Source organism: Capra hircus, chromosome 14 (assembly GCF_001704415.2).
Source record: "Capra hircus breed San Clemente chromosome 14, ASM170441v1, whole genome shotgun sequence".
NCBI lineage: Eukaryota > Metazoa > Chordata > Mammalia > Artiodactyla > Bovidae > Capra > Capra hircus.
In genome coordinates this window covers 65,364,815-65,389,788 of record NC_030821.1, presented here as the reverse complement: position 1 = coordinate 65,389,788, position 24,974 = coordinate 65,364,815, and the positions used below count along the sequence as shown (strand labels likewise).

At 37.8% G+C, this 24,974-nt stretch overlaps 1 protein-coding gene across 2 annotated transcripts in view; it reads right to left on the bottom strand.

Moving 5' to 3' along the window:
• TBC1D31 (TBC1 domain family member 31) overlaps positions 1–24,974 on the bottom strand; it is a 62,680-nt gene that overhangs the window by 4,370 nt on the left and 33,336 nt on the right. For both annotated transcript variants that reach the window (XM_005688869.3, XM_018058533.1), the window contains exons 9-20: positions 22,819–22,898; positions 22,594–22,740; positions 22,114–22,247; positions 17,839–17,972; positions 17,342–17,521; positions 16,101–16,333; positions 15,696–15,848; positions 14,363–14,498; positions 10,106–10,198; positions 7,438–7,578; positions 6,180–6,374; positions 5,096–5,222 (exon numbers count right to left, since the gene is read on the bottom strand). In XM_005688869.3, coding sequence (XP_005688926.3) covers positions 5,096–5,222; positions 6,180–6,374; positions 7,438–7,578; positions 10,106–10,198; positions 14,363–14,498; positions 15,696–15,848; positions 16,101–16,333; positions 17,342–17,521; positions 17,839–17,972; positions 22,114–22,247; positions 22,594–22,740; positions 22,819–22,898 — 1,753 coding nt within the window. The remainder of the gene's footprint in view (positions 1–5,095; positions 5,223–6,179; positions 6,375–7,437; positions 7,579–10,105; positions 10,199–14,362; positions 14,499–15,695; positions 15,849–16,100; positions 16,334–17,341; positions 17,522–17,838; positions 17,973–22,113; positions 22,248–22,593; positions 22,741–22,818; positions 22,899–24,974) is intronic.

Here is a 24,974-nt window from a genome sequence, read left to right as displayed (position 1 = left end):
AAAAAGCAGAACAGATTCAACTATATATAAGGAAGGAACAACTTTTGAATAAAATAGTGGTAGAAGATGGGATAAGGCACTGTGCTCACAGCTCAGTTAGTGCTCTGGCATAGGCTGGGCAACAAGCACTGCAGAGATGACTCACGTATCAGATCCTGCCAAGTCTCATGAGTCCTCCCAAACCCATCCTGCCCACAGCTGCTTAATTCATCCTTCCAAAGGGCTGGGTTATAAACATGGAGGGGCCAATGGTTCCCTCCTTTGCTTATAGCAACGTTTCAAACACTACGTAGATTCACCTGTAAAACTTTAAAACAAAAATCTAGCTTTCCAGTTTCTATCTTAGATCTACGAAATTAAATCACCATTGGTCAGGCCGTGAATGTTTTTTTTTTTTAATCATTTTATTTGTTTTTGGCTGTGCTGGGTCTTAGTTGCTGCGTGGGCTCTTCTCTAGTTGCAACGCCCACTGCTAGGCCTCTCGTTGCCGAGCACGGGCTCTTAGGGCGTTTAGGCTTCAGTCACTGGGGCAGGTGGGCTCAGGAGTTGGGGCTCCCAGGCTCAAGAGCACAGACTCAGTAGTAGCGGCTCATGGGCTTAGTTGCTCCATGGCAGGTGGGATCTTTCTGGACCAGGGATCAAACCTGCATCTCCTGCATTGGCAGGCGGATTCTTTACCACTGAGCCACCAGGGAAGTCCCTGAATATGTATTAAAAAAAAAAAAAACAATTTGTAATGCACCTAAAAAATTGCTGGTCACTTGCTAATTATAACAGAAAGGTAAAAGGTGAAAGTTTTTTTTTTCTATACTTCTTGTACTGTAGCTTGCTTATTTCCTTCAATTAATTAAAGTATTTATTTTAAAGCCCCGAAGGTAACTCTTATTATTTAAAATTATCTTTTTCTGAAGTGGTACTACATGTACCACACAAAATTCAAAAGGAGCAAAAAGGAACAAACTAAATTTCCTTCCTTTCCCTAACTGCATTCCTTGGCTGGGAGGGAAGCCCTGTTCTCGGTCTTCCACAGGTCACTCTGCTGTCTGCCAGGCTGATAAACAGGATGAAGCCCAACTGCTCAGCCTGGCACTGAAGGTCCCTGTCACTCTCATGAACCATCCTTGTATGGAAGCCCTCTGCACCAGTTAGCCTAACCTCAATCACCATGACAGGCAAGTTTCTGCCACTGACTAATTATTTTTAACAAGTTCTGTCTCGGACAAGGTGGTACTAGTGGTAAAGAATCTGTCTACCAACGCAGGAAACATAAGAGATGTGGGCTTGAATCCTGGGTCGAGAAGATCCCCTGGAGGAGGGCATGGCGACCCTCTCCAGTATTCTTGCCTGGAGAATCCCAAGGACAAAGGAGCCTGGTGGGCTACCATCCATGGGGTCGCAAAGAGTCAGACATGACTGAAGCGACTCATACGAGGGTAGCTCATGGAGGCTTTAATTGGTCAATCCACAAAAATGGTAAGGAAATGGTGTGTGTGTGTGTGTTCCTGAGAGAGATCCTTGGGGAAGCCTGCACACCCTGAGGGGTTAGAAAATGGTGTAAATCAATGTTAGAACTGTAACAATTACAGATCACCTAGTCTATACTCTTCTAGTTTTACAAATGATGAAACACCACCAGGAAACACTTCTAATAAACACAGATTAAACACAAGTAAATAAACTAACCAGGACACAGCTTGGTGACTCTGGATAAGTTTATCTGAGCCGTGTCTTCCTTTGCCGTGAAGCTGGGACTAGGTCTTCCTGTCACCTCATCATGAGATCCTGCCTCCCTGTACGGTCCTCCCACTGCTCCAGGCTCCTCCCTTTCTTCAAGGCCCTATCATTTTAAAAACCTGGTCCAATGGCTCCGCCTGGCCACCAGCATTTACTAATGTCATTAAAACAATAAATTTTGTTAAGATAATTCACTTACCACAAAATTCACCCCTTTGAAGGGTACAATTCAGTGTTTTTAGTACACTGAGGGTTGTGTAATCATCACCACTAATTCTAGAACATTTTCACCATCCCCAAAATAAACCCCATACGCACTGGTAGCCCACTCCCCTACCGCGCCCACTTGCAAATCACTAACCCACTTCTGCCTCTAGAGATTTGCCTATTCTGGACGTTTAATGAAGAGAATCATATAACATGCAGCCTTCTGGTCTAGCTTCTTTAACTTAGCATAAGATTCTCAAGGTCCATCCATTTTGTAGCATGAATCATTTAATTCCTTTTTATGGTTAAGTAAAATTCCATTGTATGGGTATCCCAATTTATTTTATCCATTCCTCGTTCGATGGGTATTTGGGTTGTTTCTCCTTTTTTTGGCTATTATGAATATTGATACTGTGGGAAATTCAGTATATAAGTTTTTGCAGGGATATATTTTCAATTCTCTGGGTGTGTGTCTAGGAGTAGAACTGCTGGGTCACATGCAGTCTCTCTGTGTTTAACCTTCTGAGGAACTGCTGGACTGTTTCCCGCAGCGGCCGTGCCACACCACATTCCCACCAGCACTGCTCTGGTTTGGCTGGTCCTTGCTCACACTGTTAATGGATTACATCGATGCTAACTGATCCCCATGGATGGAGGAGCCTGGCGGGCTACAGTCCATGGTGTCGCAAAGAGTCGGACACGACTGAAGCAACTTAGCATGCAAACACAATGACTAATTTAAGCTGAACAGCTCTTCATATGTGTGTTGGCCATTTGAGTATCTTCTTTGGAGAACTGTTCAAATCTTTTGCCCATTACAAATCTGGACTAATTTTATAAGACATTGCTATTCAGCTTCAATTTAAGTTTACAGGCCTGGGATTTTAGGGTCAGTGAGGGCCACTCATATTGTCCAGAAGGTTCTGTTTTCTGGGAAATGGTAAGAATATCCTCCCCATTGCTAAGAGAGACTGGCACTAGGGACCATTTAAATAACCAGTCTGTTGTTGGCACACTTGCCTGTTTCCACTTCTTGTGCCTCCTTTCCAGCTCTGAGTGACAAACCAAGGCAACCACCTGTGATCAAAATGCCATTTTCCCCATTATAGCCGTTATCCCTCGGTTTGGGGATTAAATGACATGGACTTAATTTCTATACCCTGATTAAGGCAGTGATCAAATCCTTATACATATGCCTTTTGAAGATGGATGACTATCAACCAAACTCCCTCTGACTGGTGAAACCCAGGGATGTTGACAAACATAGGTGACAGAACAGGAAGGCACCATGGAGGTGGCACAGCCAAATGTAGGAAGGCGATGCTTGCAGGCAGTCCTCTGCGGTTCCTTCCCTTTGGCTATCTCTAAATTCAGAGGTTCTTGAAAAGCGCCAACGGTTTTCTTCTAATGTGGGGGTCAGTGTGACAGGGTGAGGGAGTAAGGCAGTGCCAGTGGTTGGTGTCTTCTACAAGCAGGTTTTAAACATAGCTTGCCTAAGGGCTCTCAGTACTATTTGAGACCTAAACTCAAAAGCATGAGAGGTAATGAGGGGTTTCAAAAGCAGCCTAGTTAAATGAGCATGACAGCATCTAATCTCTATTTTTACTTTTCAAATTTGTGTACTATAAAAGTAATTAAGGTAATACACAGCTACATTAGTCATAAAAGCCCCGAACTAGACATAACCCTGGAGAAGGCAATGGCACCCCACTCCAATACTCTTGCCTGGAAAATCCCATGGACGGGGGAGCCTGGTAGGCTGCAGTCCATGGGGTCACTAAGAGTTGGACACAACTGAGCGACTTCACTTTCACTTTTCACTTTCATGCATCGGAGAAGGAAATGGCAACCCACTCCAGTGTTCTTGCCTGGAGAATCCCAGGGACGGGGGAGCCTGGTGGGCTGCCGTCTATGGGGGTCGCACAGAGTTGGACAGGACTGAAGCGACTTAGCAGCAGCAGCAGCAGACATAACCCAATGTCCACCAGTTATAAATAAAAAAAACATGGAATACCCATACAGTGGAATATTACTTAGCATTAAAAAGGAATGAAGTACTGATGCCTGCTACGACATGGTTGAACCTCAAAACATAATCCAGGTGAAAGAAGTCAGATACAAAGGACTACATATTCTATTTACATGAAATCTCCTGAACAGGCAAGTCTATAGAGACAGGAGTAGATCAGTGGTTGCCAGGGGCTGGGGGGAGTGACAGGAAATGAAGTATGACTGCAAATGGGTATGGGGTTATCAGGGGTGCTGAAAATGTTCTAGAGTTGATTGCGGTGATGGCTGCACCACTCCGAATATATTTAATATATGGTAATACAATACCATTGAATTATATACTTTGTATAGGTGAATGGTATGGCATGTGAATTATATAGCAATAACGCTAAAAAGTAGTACATACACATTTTTAAAAGACTGAAACAATATAAGGTATAGTAAAATAAAAGTTCCCTGTATCTGTACTGTTTTAGAATTTTAAGTTACAATTTTGATTTTTCATTGAATGCCACTGTAAGTGAAAAGTGAAAGTCACTCAGTCGTGTCCAACTCTTTGCAACCCCATGGACTATACAATCCATGGAATTCTCCAGGCCAGAATACTGGAGTGGGTAGCCTTTCCCTTCTCCAGGGGATCTTCCCAACCCAGGGATCGAACCCAGGTCTCCCACACTGCAGGTGGATTCTTCACCAGCTGCCACAAGGGAAGCCTTGCACCGAAACCTAACGTTTGATTAGACCCTATGAGAAGCTTCCTCATGCTATTTTCATGAACTACTGTTCTGAGGACCCGTTACGGGCAAAGCACACTTTTTTTTTTCTTTTTTTTTTAAACTAAAATTAACTAGATACAGCACTTTGGGAACAAATTATATTCTCGTATATTAAGGGGATGCCTAGGACCATGAAACCATGGAATAAAACAGAATTTTATAGAATGGTTGAGAAATTTTTCTTGGAGCTTTTTTTAAACAGCCCCACCTCCTCAGTGCAGTCTTCCCAACCAAAAAATAGTAACTAGTGATTATCTTTCAGCTGAGCAATAATTTGACTAGACATGCCAAAACACATGTAAGGATTTATCCATGATAAGAGACCATACGAAGTGAATGAATGTGTAACACTGAGAAGGAATGCTCACCTTTATCACACGGATGCTGAGCATCATGTATCTCTTTCTCTAGGAACCATCTTCTAGATGCATCTGAAAGAGCAGCAGTTTTCTTTTCTGATTTCAAATGAAAGTCTTTTTCTTCAGCTTCCTCCCACTAGATACAATTAAAAAAAAAAATGACATAATGATTGTGCTAAATCCAAGTTCCTACAGTGAAATAAGCCTGTTTGTTTCCTCTCCTTGCTATTAGGTAGTCTGGGTCCCTATCCTGGCTCAAGGCTGTTGAAGAGCCTTGAAAGCAGAGGCACTTCTGACGTCCCTACCACTCAAAGCCTCAGTGCCACGTAAACATGTAGGTCCCAGCTGTCACTGAAATAATTCATTTCAGTACATTTCAGATCTCAAATATTAAGGGCTTGAGGTTTTTTTTTTTTTTTTTTTGAGTTTTTAAAATTAATGGGTGGAAAGGTGTTCTTGCGAATGAAAGACATACGCCAGGAAGTTGTGCGGAAAAGTTCAAGGACGCAGTTTTCCTGATGCTCTTGGAGACAGGATACCAACCCTGGACTGCCTACTCCAGACCTCTTCATGTGAAAAAGAAAAATATTTCTATCTTTGCTTGTAGTTACAGTTATTTTGGGTTTTGTTACTAGTAGCTCTCTATATATTTCCTAACTGTTCAAAGTCTTTTATGTTATTAGTATAAAAAATTCAGTGAATTAAAGTGCTGGTATACAATGAGCCAGAACAAATACAGAAAGCTGGAAAGTTGAGACACTAATGTAACTTAGAAAGACACTCATTCTTGTCACGTCATTTTTGCATGTGTGCATGCCAAGCTGCTTCAGTCCTGTCTGATTCTTTGCGATCCTATGGATTGCAGCCTGCCAGGCTCCTCTGTCCATGGGATTCTCTAACCAAGAATACTGGAGTGGGTTAGTCATTCTTAGGTGGCATCAATATTGGACTTTTCTGAGCAATACCTGTTAAAATTAGATCATCTTTAAGATGCTTTCAAACAAAAATTATTTGGTTTGATGCTTTTGCCACTTGATTACATACTATTTCAAGATTTAAATAATTAACAAGAAGTTTATAACATCATTCTTACCTTTTTGGCTTCCCCGTCCATCATGGCATTTAATATTTCTATTTCTTTCTTCCTGTTTTTCCGAAGAAGTTTAGCTATTTCCTGGTAACATTCATTTCGGTGTACATCACTGCACCTCTGTTTATGTAAAGCTTGAATTCGCCAGTCAGTATTTAGACATGCTTGTTCCGCTTTTGCCAAATTTTCTTCAATTAACTAAGAATTCGTAAATTTCAGAAACAAGATCAGACTTGAATACATAAAATACGGTAAGTCCATTCAGTGTCTCCAAGTGTCCAGTACAGATGTTCACAATCTTGGCTGCATATTAGCATCACCTCAGTGTTTAAAATAAACCGATGACCAAGCTCCAGCACAAACCAACTAAATTGATCTCTGGAGCAGTTGGATACTGGTACTTCCAGAGCACTCGCCAGGCAGTTCTAACGTACAGCCAAGGTTGAGAACTTCTAGGCTAAGGGGCGGAGAGAATTAAACAATTTCCATGTTTTAATCCTTTGAAAAGGAGTCAGAAGAACTTATCTTACAGACTGGACAAAAGCCTGTAAGGGAAAAAGGTAGGGGGTATTATTCTTGGGGAAACAGTCAAGGCACAGAACAGAGGGAGGGAAGTCTTACACTCATCCCTGGCTTTTGGGACAAGGCCTGGCCCTGCCACAGACCCGTTTACCATTTTGCTAAAGGGATAACAAAGTTCTTCCCTGAAGGCCTCAAATTCCATTTCAATTCATTTAATTCAGCATTTCTGAAAGATACTCCCCCGAAAATTCTGTAAGTTTAAGAAAATTTCTCAAAGATTCACAATGTACCATGTATCTTCAAATCTGGCACTGAAAAGCCTAACTTTTAAGACAGCTTTTTCAATACTTGTCATCCCCATTTTATTTAACACTAAGTTACTGATATTCTACAGAATACACTTGTAAAACGCTGGCTTATATACCAGGCAGAGACCTGATGTTTTGCAACTAATCTACTCAGGTGTAATTTCTAAGACTTAACAATGTAGGATGGTATCATTCACAAAGTTATTTCCCTTGTATTTTCTTGCAAGTCTTGAAATTCTCAAGGAGTATAAAAGACACATGGATATGCTGTCAGTGAAACTTGCAAATAAAATAATGTTGAGTTTCTAGGAATTATGATGACTGAAGCAAAGAAACTAACTTTATAGGGTTCAATACTGAATTACTTCTTTAAAAAGAACAGTAGATGGAAATTCTCCCCTCTATAGAGATACTAAATTTACCATATTTACCTTATGAATTTTTTGGTTCTGAGTTTGATCGGTTTCTATCAGTCTATGAAACATGTGTTCTTCAAGATCCACTTTCTGTCTATAGGCATCTGCATTTTCCTTCATTTCTTTTGCAACAGCTTCTTGATTTCTAGAGAGATTCTGTTAAAAAAAAATCACCAATCGATATAGTAATAATGCTAGAACAGAAAAATGATTTTTCTGTTTTTTTAGAATACCTAAACTATAATCATCTAATTTTCAAAGTAAAGAGCAAACAGTGGTGAGTGACATCAGTGGAAATAAGAGTAACGACATCTGAAAATTCTCTCATCTCTAAAGCACCGAGATCACTGGCAAAACAAGCTTTTTCAGAACTCTGGAAACTAACTGAAGGCTTGCAGCAATCTGGGGAGCATTTATTCATAGAAAATGGCTGAGTCTTAGATGCACTTTATGGCATTTTAAACTTGTGTTACTCCTATTCCACGCCACACCTAAGTTCTGCCATTAGCCTTGAAAACTGGTAGCCTGGCAGTCAATGGAGGGGGCAAAATGGAGGTCCTTCAAACTCCCATTCCCAGAGAACTGTCATCACTTGACCTGGAAGACCCTCCTCCCAAAGCTGTTTTTATTTGACCTGACTCAGAACTCATGTACAGCCTTTCCCTGGGGATGTTTGCTGAAACAAACAGGAGAAACTGTTGAACATCGTGGCTGTCTGAGGCAGTGGACCACAGAGCAAACAACAGGCTAATCAAAAAGCTTGGTAGGAAAAGCTGGGGAATTAGATGTCTACACGGGGCCCTGAAATGCTCCCGTGGATTTCTAGGGCTTTAGAAAGCTATGTGCGTGTGTCAAAATGTGCACATGCCAAGGGCTGTGTGAATGCTCAGACCTGAGAAGGTCCTCAGCTTTCAACTCTGGTGAATTGAGGTTTTATAAAATCAGGAAATGAATGCTGTCAACTGCCTAGCTGAGTGTGGAAGGTGTGTCACCAGGTGATGCACACACAGCCCCTTGGCAAAGGCTGGAGGCTTACTGGTTCAAGGGACCTAAGGAAATCTTTGTCCAGTCACCAGGTTACCTGAGTAGAGATTTCAGTGACTATGCATGACAGAAAATACTTTATAGAATTTAGAAAAGTCACTAAGCAAAGAAACAACAAGAAACTCTACGGAAATAAGAGAATCTGATTTCCAGATTTGTCCTATTATTTAAAATATCTCGTTTTCAACAAAAAATTACATGATATAATAAAAACTGAGAAGGTATGGTCCTACATACTCTGAATAGACATTAATCACATGACCTCCAAAGAAGACAGAAAAATGGACAATTAACACATGAGAAGATGCTTGACATCATTAGTCACCAGGTAAACAAGTCTAATTGAGGAACATTCTACAATATATCTGGCCTGTATGCTTCAAAAATATAAATGTCATAAAACATAAAGACTCAAGAATGGTTCCAACTTAGAATAAAGAGACATACAACTGAAAAAATAGATCATCTTAGATTTTGTTTTGCTCTAAAGGACATTTTTAGGACAATTGATAAATTGTGAATAAGGTTTTTATAATAAATAATGTTAATTTCCTGATTTTGATCATTGTACTATGATTGTGTAATAATTCTTGGTTTTAGAAAATATAAACTGAACTTTTTAGGGCAAAAAAGCATCAAGTCTGCAACTTAAACAGTTCGGAAAATAAAAATGTGCATATATGTAGACTGAAAGAGAATGATAATGCAAATTTAGCAAAATGTTAATATCTGAGACTCTAAGAGAAAAAATTTTGAAATTCTCTGTATTTTTCTTGCAAATGTTCTGTTAATTTTGAAATCATGCTTCTGGTGCCACCACCCCACCTCCCCCAAACAACACTTTAAAAAAATAAGCTTAGTTCAAGTGAATTAATTCTAATTCAAAATGATAAACTCAGTGAAAGTGTCAATCTCTGGGGCTCAGATTCAGAAAAAGTTCAGTGCAGAAACTTTAAGAAGTGATTTAGTTAAGAATGGATGCTATGTTTTAAGTCTTATTTAATGTGAGCAACAAATAATCACATGCATGTTTGCATATCATATGCAAATACGTTACATATTTGTAGTTATCACTGATTTCAAACTCAGTCTGAATTTAAGAGGGTTGGGAGAAGTGAAAACTTATGGTTTCAATATCAAATAAGTGAGTAACATAATGCTTTTCCTCAATAATAAATATTTATATCTGTACCAAAGTTCCCTTTTTCAGTGTCATGGAAACTGAATTATATGTGCTAAGGTAGGTACCTGATGATTTGATTCCAGAAGGTTCAAATTTAAAGTGTGCTTTACAGCTCTTGTCTGATTTACCTTATAGGATCCTTGTGAAGTACTGGGTTAATTTTGCAGTCACTATCACAGATACAAGAAAACGTAGTAAGTTAGTAAAAGATCCTGAGGCAAAATCTGGGGCTTACATCTGGTGCTTCAGACACTAGAGTAAGTTGTTAAGAGAAACATGAATTAAAGAATTACAACACACTCTGTGCGTTCTGGCTACCTTACAATCCTGGATGACACTATACTCTTTCTGAAAAAACACAAACAAAATGAACATTAAAACACCTTGAATAAATACAGCCTAAAAAGAGTCTGTACAAACTCTGCTTTTCTCACACTGGAAATTGTTGATTTATACCTTCTCATAAAGTCTTTTTTGTGATTCGAGTTCCAGATGTCTCATTTCCAGGTCTTTGGCTGTGGCAGCAATTTCTCGATCTCTCATGTGTACCTATGGCCAAATAACAAACTGTGAATATCAAAAATAAGTAACAAAAATAATTTTTGTTTAATAGATTTAATAATCTTGTAATATGAACAAACCACTAAAAGCATTTTAAAATAATAGATATTGGGTTTTTCAAGCCAGAGTAATTCACAATATATTAACATTCACTGTGGAATCCAGAAATAATGTCTTGAGTTAAAGTTAAGTGTAATTTTCTAAAAAAGAAAGCACAATTACCATATGCTCATTTGCCCAGGCTGGGAGAACAGATGGCAGTTCTTTCCATATTACATTAGCCATATTATGAGTTAGAAAAACTTGAGCAATTTAAATTCACAGTGGATGAAAATATAAAATGTTTAATCTTATTTCATATAACATTTATTTAATGTTTTTATTAAACTGTACTTTTCTAAATTCAGTTTGGCAATGAGTAACTCCAAGTCAAAGTGTACTGTGGTCTATTCAACCTGTGTGTGCCCTGCTTGGATTCAGCCAATTTAAAGTTCACCTTTCTCCAAAATTTGATTACTTGGAATCATTTCATGCCTATACACTAGAGGGTTTGGATAAAAGACTCTTTACATAGAGAATCTTTGGAAGTGTCTTAAATACTTGGCTGCCTAAAGTCCTCATTTTTTGTGGGGTGAGAATAACACAATATGTGTTTCAGAACAAAAAGTAAAACCCATTAGCATCTAATCTAAACATGTCATCTAACCAATAAACAGTTAATGACTGTGTTACTATTTCTGTGCACAAGGCACAGTGTTAGATATTGTAGGCACACTATCAAATATAATCAGAGAAACAGTAAAAATGAGAATATAGTGGGATGCGCAAGGACACACATCTAAGGAGTAAAAAAAAACCACAGACTGAAAACCAGTTCAACTTAAAGAGGTTCCTGAGATAGCAGTTAGCTCAACTGAGTTAACTGGGATACTTGAGTTGATGGAGCAAGAGTAGTTACAATGCTAAGAGGCAGAGGAGAAGTTTCGCAAAGCAAAGAATGCTTTTTAGGAATTTCAATCACAGGAACTCTCTAGCTCCTGAATTTTCAGAGGTACAAAGCGCTTTGCACCACAGCAAAGCAGATCAGCTCTGCTTGCTACTGTCAGATGTGCCACTCTGGACTCAAGAAGTCTCTCCTGCTGGCCCCTGGATCGTGAGCAGAGATGCTCCTGCAGTTTAGCAGCCTCAGAGCTCACTGTCAGGACAGGGAGTGGGACGGGCAAGAGGCCTGAAGGGGAGGCAAGAGGCCAATCACACCGCCGAAAGGACTCGACAGGATGCTTTCACCGAAACACTGCCTTAACTATCTCAAAAGGATAAAGAGATCACAGAGTTCTAAGCCTGAAATTACTTTTGGGGAAGAACAGACTTTTCTAGAATAATCAACCTCATTTACTAGATGAGATTATTAAAAGGAATCATTAGATTTTAAAGACAATTTAAAATTAGTTGGCTTTAAACAAAGCATTATCTCATGCTATAAAAAGAAATAAGATTATTAATATATTAAAAAATTTCATATGTGATCAAAAGCAAGTTTTAAACTCTAAATTAGTTTATAAATTCAATGCAATCCTAATGAAAATTCCAATAGGATGGGAGGATTCAGGGAGAGAAGGAGGGAGAGAGAAAATTTTCAGTCTATTTGAAATGATAAACATTTGAGAATACTGAGGAAAACTGAAAAGTAATGAGGCCTACTAATTAGTAAAACGTTACACAGGTGTTATTCCAACAGTGTGGTCCTGGCTTAGGAGGAGATCCAATTTATAAGGGAACTGAACATTTAATAACCATCAGCTGACAAATGACTTTTGCTAATATTCAACAAATGCTGTTGGGAAAATTGATGTGCCTTTGGAAAGAAGTAAGCTTGGTCCCTAACTCATTTCTCACATTTATCAATAATTTTCAGACATCAGGGGCTGGCAAACTTCTTCTGGAAAGGGTCACAGAGTTAAATACTTGAGGTTTTGTGGCACGTAGTTTGTTTCAGCTGTCCACCTCTGCCATTGTAGCACATAAGAAGCTAAAGGGATATGTAAACAAGTGTGACTGTGGTCCAATAAAACTGTGTTTATGGTCACTGATATTTGAATTTCATGTTTAGAAAAATCTAATATGATTTTCATGCCATGAAATATTCTTTGATTTTCTTAAGCACTGAAAAATGTTAAAACAATTCTAACTTATGATGAGCCTTACAAAACAGGTGGTCTTGTAAGAGTCAGATGCACTGCTGCACAATAATCTACTGATCCTTAAGACAGAGATTAAAAAAACAACAGAAAAACACAGAACTAGAAAAAAACTCCGTAAGTGGTAACAGTAATGTGCTAAGTCTCTTCTGCTACTGCTGCTAAGTCACTTCAGTCGTGTCCGAATCTGTGTGACCCCACAGACGGCAGCCCACCAGGCTCCCTCGTCCCTGGGATTCTCCAGGCAAGAACACTGGAGTGGGTTGCCATTTCCTTCTCCAGTGCACGAAAGTGAAAAGTGAAAGTGAAGTCGCTCAGTCGTGTCAGACTCTTAGTGACCCCATGGACGGAGGAGCCTGGTGGGCTGCAGTCCATGGGGTTTTCCAGGCAAGAGTACTCGAGTGGGGTGCCATTGCGTTCTCCATAAGTCTCTTCAGGTGGGCCCAACTCTTTGTAACCCTATGGATTGTAGCCCACCAGGCTCCTTTGTCCATGGACCTTCCCAGACAAAAATACCGGAGTGGGTGGCAATTTCCTTCTCCAGGGGATCTCCCTGATCCAGGGATTGAACCTGCGCCTCTTATGTCTCCTGCTTTGGCAGGCAGGCTCTTCACCACTGCAGCCATGGTAATACAGCCTTAAATGGGAAGGTTAATAAACATGACACAGAACCTAGGCGTCATAAAAAACTAATCAAGCTGGTTATCTGAAAATTAACATATTTTACATGACGAAGAAAAAACGCTGTAAACATTCTTAGAGACACTCAACACAGAGGAGAACACAACACAAGAACATTCACAACAGACGGAGGATGAATGCCTCTGCGGGGTGGTTGCCGAACACCAAAATGTGACCAGCCTAACTGAGGTGTGCAGCGAGTATAAACTGACTGCTAGATTTCAAAGACTTAGTACAAACAAAAGGTAAAATAGCTCAAAGATGTCTGTATACTAATTACATATTGCAAAGATAATTTCAAATATACCGAGTTCAATGTTATTAAAATTAATTTCACCTATTTCTTCTTACTTTTTAATGTGGCCATTAGAAAATTTAAATTACCCACATGGCTCACATATTTCTGTTGGACACTGCTGCCCCAAATGATAAAAGAGCCTGTGTAAACTGATAGGAAAAGGAGTAACTTGGTAGAAAGATGGACAAATGATTTAGTTATGCAATTTACAAATCTACAAATGGTAAATGAAAAGATAATTAACATCACTAGCAAAAAAAAAAAAAAAAAAACACCTACCCCAAAACCAAAAACCATTTTTCACCTATCAGACTGGCAAATAGTAAGACTGATACACTCCAAATTGACTAGGGCATGAGTAGTCTTATACTCTTAAAATAGCTTAAGTGGTTTCATCTTTGGAGGACAATTTGACATTCCTTGGAATTTACTCAACAAAAATGTGTGGAAGTACTCAAAGATTTGTATTGAGAATGTACAGCCTGGCACTGTTTTGTACAACAAAATACTGCAAACAACCTAAATATCCAACAGCAGAGGATTACATAAGCAATGACATGGCCATAAAATGGAATACCATGCAACCATAAAAAATAATTTTTCTCTGGGGATGAAATGAGAGAAAAGTGGAGAAGGTCCATTTTTAACTCTAGGCTATGTGTAAATTTTTATATTAAAAAAATATTTCCCTTACTTCACAATTAACTTCATGGTTAATTGATTATTTCCATTTTAAGAGAACCAGTCATCAAAGACCCTTTCAACTTGACTCATTTTCCTGAAATTTCTAAAATATGTAACCATTAATAAAATACAAAAGAGAGTAAGAATAGCTGGGGGATGGGAGAAACTATATAAAACTAAAGGAGCTATTTAGTATACATTGTGAATTCTAGGAACAATATTTAACTTGAAGGTATTTGTTACATTTAATTGACAGTAAATGGAGATAATGTATGAGAGTTAATAATAAACCTTTCTCTCAATTTCATCATCCAGTCTTCTTAGCTCCATTTCACGCTGATCTTGTTGAAGCTGCAGGAGACGTCTTCTTGCAGCATCTTGTAAGTGCATTTCCTTTACTTTCAACTCTCTTCTCACAGCAGCTAGTCTTAAACACACAATACATCAAGAGGAAAAAAATAAAATCATTTCCGAATATGTATTTAAATGGAAAAATACTATGTTCCACAACAATGAAAGGCCTGAAACTTATTTTAGCCTGCTTTCCCATTTTAACTGGTGCCATCATAACATGGCTATTTTTATAATACAATGAAAAGTGCTCAGTTAGAAAACAAATCTGCATTCATGAAAATGATAAGTGTACATGACTATAGCCAAATTATAGCTAAACTGGCTGTTTCTTCATTCTTAAATGTTCTCTTAATAGGTCTACTACTCAGACCACTTCAGTACAATTGATTCTTTTACCTGAGAAAAGAATGCCAAAAAAATACTCCAATGTTACCGAAGACTATGATTATTCTTATAGAATTTTTGCAGAAGGCTAATGGCTCAGTTTAGTAATTTTTTTTAACCCACACCAGAAATCTGTTTCATAAAGTCCTATCCAAAAATAATCAATAAACACTTACAAAAGTGATTTTACCAATAATTAGGGTTAGTGTTAACGCTTATCCCATAATCTTAATCAACTTAAACATTTTGCCTTATGTTTAAGGCAATACTTACTTTTGAATAGCATACTTCTGAATAAGCATTTAGTATTTCTTTCCCCATCCTCCAAAGTATGAAATGCACATGAGAATAGCATTCTATGCTTCAATTTTTAAGTCTCATAGGTATGTTTAAAACACAATTTTTAAAAATTATGGAAAAAAATCATGCTCCTCTTTTAATTTTAAAATTTTCTGTAATTCTTAAAAATTGTGTTTTAAACATACCTGTGAGACTTAAAAATTGTCTGTTAATCTATGTGACTTAAAACTTGAAACATAGTTACCCAGCACTGTGGTACAAGGCATTTGTGTCCACTGTAAAATAACATTTCTAAATAACAATATCCTTCAAGGTACCTTAGATCATGTATTTACTTCTGAATAATCAGAGCAAGTTATATCATACTCAGTATAGTTTTAGAATTACATTTTATTATAGGCCATTTTTTGGAAAAGTGTATTACAGTTTCTTTTTATTAACTTAAATATATGCTTAATGGAAATAGCAGAGTTGGGTAATGACATATATAGTGAAGCTATATATAATTTCTCAAGTGAAAAATGAAAGTAATACAAATTATTAAAATAACTCAGATGTCCAGCTTTTTTCAAAGTGCTAAACACACCTCTGTCTTTGCTGTATCATCTTTTCCTCCTCTTGTAAGAGTATTTCTCTCCTTGCTTCCTCAGCTCTACGAAGCAGTTCCTGTTTTTGGCACCAAGCTTCATCTTCAGCTCTTTGCTGGTCTACTTCAGCTTGCATGTCTTCAACTGCCTGCCTAAGTTGATAATGTTTATTATTGTAACAAAAAGCAAACAAGGAAACAGTAATTTAAGTCCAAGAACAACCGCAACACAAAACACACACCTGATTAACATGTAATTGTTTTACTTCTATATGCAAAAACATCTTTAAAGATATTTCCTTCAAACTCTGATTTTATGCAACTGCTTAATAATTTACATGTATTTTCATAAAACCTTTATATTTATAAAAGACTTTGTTTTTATCAAAGAACAACCAGTATTACCTCTCTCTTAAGTAATCCAATTCATCATTCCGTATTCTTTCTCGTTCTTGTGTCTGATAGTCCACAATGAACTTGGGATACTGATTAAACACTGGATATTGCCCTTTTGTCAGTGCAACAAAAGCATCAAGCATGCTGTCCGGATGGATGTCAGTTGGTGTGGTATCCAGGAGACGATACACCTCTCTAATTACAGCACTTATATCCAGGTTATTCCGATGGTGAAAAAAATACTGTAAGAAAACTTTGTGATTAAACAGAGATTTACAGAGTAAGGCAATTATAGTCATGTTATATAAAAAATTATATAACAATTTATTCATTGAATAAAACAAATTTAAACATGTAAATGTGCATTTAGCTTTAAGAGGTTTTTTTTTTTTTTTGCAAATTCACTGACGCTGTTCTTAACCCAAGTTTTAAAATGAAGGTCCAGTTTCATATTCTCAAAAATGTAATAAAATTATACAACCATATTATGAAATTGTGAAATAACACTTCTCAAAAATGAAGGCTTCCTTTAAAGTAACAGACTGTTTCAACAACAAGACAAATTCTTCTACTAGAATTTATTTCTCTTCAAAATCCAAAATACAACCTAAATTAGCCTTTGAAAACAAGTTTGATTTTCAAAGAATATCTGATAGTTTCCACATTACCTCGTTCCACTGGCAGATCTAAGTTTTAATAGACATACACACATACATACATATATGAATGCATCCTGTGCTTGTGAAGTGAAAATAAAATTTGATAGGAACCACAAAATAAGTAACAAGCAAGCAAAACCAACTTACTTCATCCTGTCTACCAAAAGAACCTCTTCACTTAAAAACTTCCTCCAATGCTTTCTTTCAGTCATTGTCCCACTAAGCCTCAAAATTCTCATAGTTACCATCCTGCATATGTAATAAACAACCAGATGATCACGGACCAGTTGGGTTACTGATAAGATCACGCACAGAATGAACAACTACTCAATTGTTAAACATCCTTTAAATAGGCAAAAACCATGCAACTCCAATATTATCATGAAGCTATGATTCTAGGTGAGCAGTCAAGCTATGACTGACTATAGCTATGTAAGGGCAAGGACGCAGTGGTATAACTTGTTCTCCACTCTACTCCTACCATCTGGCACCAGGACTTAGTGCAGGACAGTAGGCACTCAATAAATAAGACGGGTTTTTTTAGTTGAAACAAATGAAATTTGAGAACCATGACTTAACAAGGATATGTACCTCAAAATCATCTTTACGCTTACAGCTGAGCAAAGGTGCTCGAGAACATATGTTGTAGGCCACAACAGTCATCAGGAGGAATGAAGGACGGTTGGAAAAGACATTATCAAATAATTTGAGCCACTCCTCTCTTGTCAGTACTTCTGAGAACATAGTTTCAAGAAGAGGCCATGCATACAGCTAAAATAAATAAGAAAAAAAATGCAATAGTTCTTGAGAGAAAAGTCATAACAGTCATTGCTAATGTGCTCATGTTTGGTTTAGATACTAAAATCATTAAATTAAGAACATAATTATGAAAAGAACTACCCTAATTTGGGTTCTTCTTTATAGACTTTCAGGAAAGCAGTTTAATGAAGAAAAATAATGGAATATTGTTAAAAATATAACTAGTATTTTTTTATTATAGACTTTCAAGAAAATAGTTTTATTTATACCAGAACCAATGTTAACTTCCAAAGTAAGCGATGCTATTCTAAAAACCTTACACTTCTTACCTGGGAAGTTACATCATGATTTATGAAGTGTTGCAGGAGTTCCTTGTCATGAAATGCCAAAACATTTTCTATCATACTAAGAATATTGATAGGAGGATTAGGAAAATATTCAAACCAGTGTTGACACCAATTGACTATGAAGAAAAAAATTGAAAATTTATCTTTACCTTTCTGTATCATTATAGAGTTTTGCAGTTTTTAAATGTATCCACTTTTATGTCCTCAATAAGCCCATTAATAAAGAAAACATGACTCTTTAAGTTCTAGAACAATAGATTTTATACCTACATCACGTTAACATAGTATTTTAAGTTTACAGAAGTTTTCCAGTTTCTTCAGAGCCAGTCGATGAGAAAGTGTCAATTAAACAAACGAACCTTCCCGAAGTATTCTTTTTTTTTTTTGGTAGCTACAAGGCTCTGGTTCCTGCTCACCTGTGTGCAACCTATATTTAGAGTTCCCATGGTTAACAAAATGACCCTCCTAAAAGAGGTCCCTATATAAGTCTTAGATACATGTGATCAATGTTAAATGGCAATCTCAAACTAAAATTCATACCTAATTAAGAGTCCCATTTCTAGAAGACTGTTCTGTAGCCATGGTAACAGGTAACCACCAAGGTCTGGTTTTAAATCTAACTGATCAATCAACAACTTATTTCAGTAAACATGACTTTGAAAACCAACCAATCAGTGACAGCAGCAGCAGTATCCTCTGAAAGTCAGCCAAGAGAAAGGAGAATTGATTTTGCTGAAGAGGCTTCTAAGGCTGACTTTTTAACTCACTCTCACTTAATAACCAGCACAACCCCCAAAACAGTCTTTTCCAAAAAAAGCTCAGTAAGATGATCATTTTTGCTCAGTGAATCTATGTCTAACCACCTCAGCTCTATGTAATTATTAAATTCTGATTTTCTATTTTAAATACTGAGCTGTGGCTTCATGTTTTGCTAAGATCTTTCTCAAATTAGCAAGTGAAGGGTCTGATCAGAATACCGGATTAATAGTTTATACGGTCCTTCCAATTCTAGAATTCCATTATTTCATTTATTAGTTAAGACTTAAGATTTGAGTTAATAGTTGTCATAAATAAAATCTTGCAAAGACTAAGCTTTATAAGAAGCATTTCAGCTTCTTTAACTGCTGCTTTTGGGGGAGGGTATTTTTCTTGTATTTTAACTGCTGCTCTTAATAAGTTAACTTTAAAAGAAAAACCCAGCTCAGCAACATCTCCTTAGGTAAACACCTATAGTGTCCTAGACACTGCTTGTTCCGGGAATTTTAAAACACCACGCACATACCCAAAGCCCTCTTATATCTAATCTTCATCAACAGAACAGCTGTTTTCAATTAAGCAAGAGGGCACTCCTGTTTTATATAGTAACTGTCTCTTCTATTCTCCTGGGTGCCATCACACAGAAGGAAACCTAGAGACAGCACTGACCGAGAGCAGAATAGAGACATCATCACTGCATGGAGGTCCTTCACTAAACCTGAAGCATTTCCTCCTGGTTATAAGAGGAACCCTAAAGAGTGATTAAAACTGAGTGATCAACATACTCCAAATTATACACAGAAGTAACTATATCCTTCACAAGTCCTTCTTGGCCCCAACTAGACAGTAACCTGAAAGTCAAAGCAATGGCTTATCCCCAAACAGGGCTAACATTTAGTCGAAGCTCAGTCTACTGAATAGAACTAGTTTGAAACCCTTGATGAAAATCCCTAGCCACTCATGCTGTCATGGATCTCCTAGATTTAGATTGCATGTTTAGAAGAGAAAAATCAATTTCCTTAGTATATAGTCATGTGTTAGCTACGTAACAAGATTTTATTGGAAGTAGAAAAACACATAGTTGTGCATGCCTACCTAAATTAGATATAATCTTTCTTTCTTATGGTAAAATATAATTTGCCATTTTAACTATTTTAAGCGCACTGTTCAGTGATGTTAATTTTATTCACAATGTTGTGCAACCATCACTATTTCCAAAATCCTTTCCCAAGAGCAATTCTGTACCTACTCAGTGCTGACTTCTCATTTCTACTCCGCTCCAGCCCCTGGTAACTTCTAATCTACTTTCTGTGCCTTTTGAAATTCCACATAAATCTATCCTGTGTCTAGCTTATTTCACTAAGCATGTTTTCAAGGTTCATCCACGCTGTATAGCATGTGTCAGAATGTCACTGTTTTTGAATAATATCCCGCTGTCCTTGCGATCCCATGGACTATACAGTCCCTTGAATTTCCCAGGCCCAGTACTGGAGTGGGTGGCCATTCCCTTCTCCAGGGGAATCTTCCCAACCTAGGGATCAAGCCCAGGTCTCCTGCATCACAGGTGGATTCTTTACCAGCTGAGCTACCAGGGAAGCTCGCATATATACACATATGGTTTATCCATTCATCCATTAATAGACACTTGGGTTGCACCTCTCTTTTGGCTATTTAAGACTAATGCTGCCAAACATTCATATACAAGTATATATTTGAGTCTCTGTTTTCAGTTCTTGGGGGGATATCCCTAGGTGTACTATTGTGGGGTTATACAGAAATTCTATAAGTAACTTTCTGAGGAACCGCCATGCTGTTTTCCAGTGACTGCACCATTTTACATTTCTATCAGCAAAGTACGAAGGGTTACAATTTTTCCACATCCATGCCCAACACTTGTTATTTTCTTTTTCAAGACTCCAGCCATCCTAGGAGGTGTGAAGTGGTGTCTTGTGTGGTTTTGATTTGCATTTTTCTAATGACTAATGATCCTGAGCATCTTTTCATGGGCTCACTAGCCACTGTACATCTTCTATGGAGAAATGTCTGTTCAAGTCCTTGTCCATTTTCAAACTGGATTGTCTGTCTTTTGTTATTGTTTGTTTTCCATTTAAAACTCTCAGTGTTATTAGCAGGGCAAACTAGTACAATCTCTTTGTAGAATCAACTACAATATTCATATTTTATAATACCATCCTGGGGCTCCACCCAAAATAAATTATTATAAATTTATGAGCTTGAAGCTAGTCACAAAATTGTTATTTTTAATACATAAAAATTAGAAACAACCTGAATGTCCAACAATAAAAGATTAAACTAGAACATGTACATTACGGAATATTACAATACAGGATAAAATGTCTAGGAAGTTTACACAAATAAGAGAAGTATGTATAATGCATTAAATACAAGTAGTATAATTATAAAAATAACCCCCCTAAAAGTCTAACAGTTGGGGGAAACATTTTATGGTATACCTATAAGAGGAAACACTATAGGCAAGAAATTATATTTTAGAAGATATTTAATGATTTGGGGGAAATGCTCTTATAAGAAATTCACAAATATATTATCAAGACTCTCTAAAGAAGAGGAATATTCGTAACTTTTCTTTTGTAAATTTTCCTATATTTTCTCCAATGATTGGTAAAAATTTATTAAAGCAAATACAACAGAATAAATGAAAAACTGTCAAGAGAAATATACTAAAATACTCACAAGATGTATGCTGGGATCTTTTAATTTCTACTTTTCAGAATTTTATTGTTATAGTTGAGTGCTTATCTCCTTTGTACAATAAAAATACATATAAAATTGGTTATTTTTGTTAAACCAGGCCTGGTTTAACTTGGATCCAGTTTATTAACCATTTAGTTGACCTGATCTTATTTATATAAAAAAATGACTCACTTTTTAGTGTATTAGTAGATAATGATGAAGCAGTAAACATATGGGAGTGCAAGCTATAGGTTCTGACTGCCTGGGTTCAAATTCTTATTCTACCATTAACCTAATCATGGAGCTCAAGCTCTCTTCATCTACAAAAAGGAGATAATAATGAATAACACCTACCTCACAGGAGTCCTGTAAGAGTTAAGTGAGTTAAGAAAGGCAAAACCCTGAGAATGGTACCTGGCACACACAAAGTTCTCAGTAAAGGTAACAACCAAAGGATGATGAGAACAGGGCTAAGGGTCAGCACGTGCCACATCTGGCATCGCGTGCTGAATGCCTCACATCCTTACTGCACTCTTCTGAGCAGTAACTGACTTCCTTTTAGTGAAGCACCAGCTTCCTTCTTACTAACAAAATCTAGCCTGTAACAATATCATCTAAAATGCAACCATCTAAATTTTATTTAAGTAAAAAGGTTTATTTTTGTGTTAATGTCCAAACTGTCCATGCTCTAGGTCTATCTGACACTAGAATTGTTCAACATTGCGAAGATGAAAAGATATCAGGAAAAGGTACAAGTATCTATTCTTGATTTTGTTTTTTACTTACTTATAAGCGTAGCAACAACTTCAAAACAGATGAGCTGGTTGTTCTGGAACAATTTTACAAATGGAAATGCCAGAAGTGGAAGATACGGTGTGTCACTAAAAATGGTGGACCAGTGAGCTAATGCAGAGAGGGTTCTGTGAATAAAATAAGGAAATAAAGACCAGAAAAGCTTGTTAAGTGTATTATTCACTAAATAATATATTCAGATTATAAAAAATGATACAGAAGATAAATTTGGTGAAACTTGGATATGCCTGTTTTCCCACAGTGAGACTGAGGATATAAACTTTTGGCAAGAATACCACGAAAATGATGTGCAATAATACAGAGGTAAGATTTTTATTACTGGTAATTTTAAATTTGATTACTTGGTTAAGAAGGTGTCTGCTAAGTTTCTCTACTATAAATCACTATTTTCCCCATTTGTAAGTAATAAGTACCTTGGGGTAGATACACATTGCTGCAAAATACTGAACATACCTCTGCAATACTCTGAGTAGCTTCCTGCTTTTGACGGGGTATTTCTTCTGAAGGTTGAGAAATGCCACATGAATGCCTTTATCTATAAGGTTACTAAATGCTGTATGATTTTCAGGCAGCTGTAGCAGCGAGCGCCAAATGAACATTCTGAAATTAAACCATAGTTTTAACCAAGAAAAACTGCAGGGATAAGACTGATTTAACAGGTAAGAATTTAAATTTTACCTGTATTTCGTTGGAAATTCACCATAGCCTTTTAATAAGATTTGTAAACGCTTTTTGTTTAATCCATCTGACAACTCATTCTATAAAGAGAAAAAAAATAGTATCAATAAGTCCACTGTGGCTTTCTAACTTCAGAACACAATCACAGTAAAAAATATTTTATATCATGGGACTCTCTCCATACATACAAAATCTTTCTCTCTCCTGAGTGTGTACATACACAGCACACAGTTTATGACCTATTATTTACCCTATTATAGGGTCTGACCAACTTTCTCTGTCAACAATCAGAGTAAATATTTTAGGTTTCAGGTCAAAAGGCAAGATCAAGGATATTACACAGACACTTATATAGATGCCTATACAATCATTTAAAATGCAACCATTTAATAATGTAAAAATCATTCTTAGCTGGGCTTCCCTGATAGCTCAGCTGGTAAAGAATCCACCTGCAATGCAGGAGGTTCTGGTTCGATTCCTAGGTTGAGATCTGCTGGAGAAGGGATAGGCTACCCACTCCAGTATTCTTGGGCTTCCCTTGTGGCTCAGCTGGTAAACAATCAGCCTGCAATGCGGGAGACCTGGGTTCGATCCCTGGATTGGAAAGATCTCCTGGAGAAGGGAAAGGCTACCCACTCCAGTATTCTAGCCTAGAGAATTTCATGGACTGTGTAGTTCATGGGGTCGCAAAGAGTCGGACATGACTGAGCAACTTCCACTTCATCCTCAGCTTGAGCAGCCAGGGTTCCCAGCACCCAAGCCCATGGGCTGCCATTTGTTAATCCCTGTAGCAAGAACAATGCATTCTCGTATCTTCCTCCTTCTCTTGCTCTTTTTTCACTTTTATTTTTAATTCAATTTTTATCATAATGGGAAAATATTTTATAGATTTAAGAATCATAAACCCATATGTATAGAGTTATTTCATTTAAGCCTAACCATACAAAGCACAAGAAACCTTCTGGCTTCCTTTCTTTAAAGAAATGGGAAGGTCAGTAGAAGCTCCCCAACTTGCTCAAGGTCATAGGTCTGTTAAGTGTTAGTTCAAGACTCAAAGCCAGATCTTCTGACTTAGTTCAGTGCACTTTTTACCATAAGAAACAGGTAATCCAGTGTAAGAGCGAGGTGAGGGACAGCCTGAGATGACAGTGAATGAAGATTTCCCATTTGAGCGCCATGGACCAGACGTCGAGGGCAAGTAGCCCAGACTGGAGCAACAAGACCCATGAAAGAGACATGTTCACTGCTCATCACCAGGACACCTGCTGCCACTGACGCCTCTTTAAACAAAGGACAGATGCCCAGATGTACTGGCCTGAGTTTCATCCTCTCATCTCAACCATGAGCGGATGAAGTCCCTACTTCCTTTCTGTGTCCTAAAGCCATGATTAGCTGAGCACACGCATTTCACCCATAGAAGGGACCTACTTTGACCCACCATTTAGAGCTGGCTAAGGGTTTCCAAGGTGGTGCTAGTGGTAAAGAGCCTGCCTGCTAATGCAGGAGACATAAGAAACCTGGGTTCGGTCTCTGGGTCAGGAAGATCCCCTGGGGGAGAACATAGCAACTCACTCCAGTAATCTTGTCTGGAGAATCCCATGGACAAAGAAGCCTGGCGGGCTACAGTCCAGAGGCGGACACGACTGAAGTGACTTAGCGCACACACACGGGTTTTTAGAAGCCACCTGCTCTCTGACACATGTCTGTGGGCCTTCCACCTGTAATCCAGACTGAGTGTGGTCAGATGCCCTGATTATGGTGTCACTTTTATTTCCCACAAGTCAGTCATGACTGCCCACTCATTTTCCCAGGAAAGGCTCCTGTAAACTTTCAGGAAAGCTCAAGCCAGACTATGTCTCAGATATGCCGTTCAGCTCCTTTTCTCACTAGCGCATTCAACTCATAGGGTCAATATTCCCCATTCTTTACACAGTTAGCTCGGTGCCAGGCTACACTGTAGAAGTGATAAAAATACAAAGAAAACCAAGGACAAAATTAATGCAGAAGTGGGGACAATGGTTACATCTGTGGGACAGGGAGAAAAATGTGATTGGGGACAACCACACAGGGGACTCCAAAGCCACTGATAACACTCTATTTCTTAACGTGGATAAGAGTAGGTCCAGAAGAGATTTCATGTGGCAGGACTGCTACCC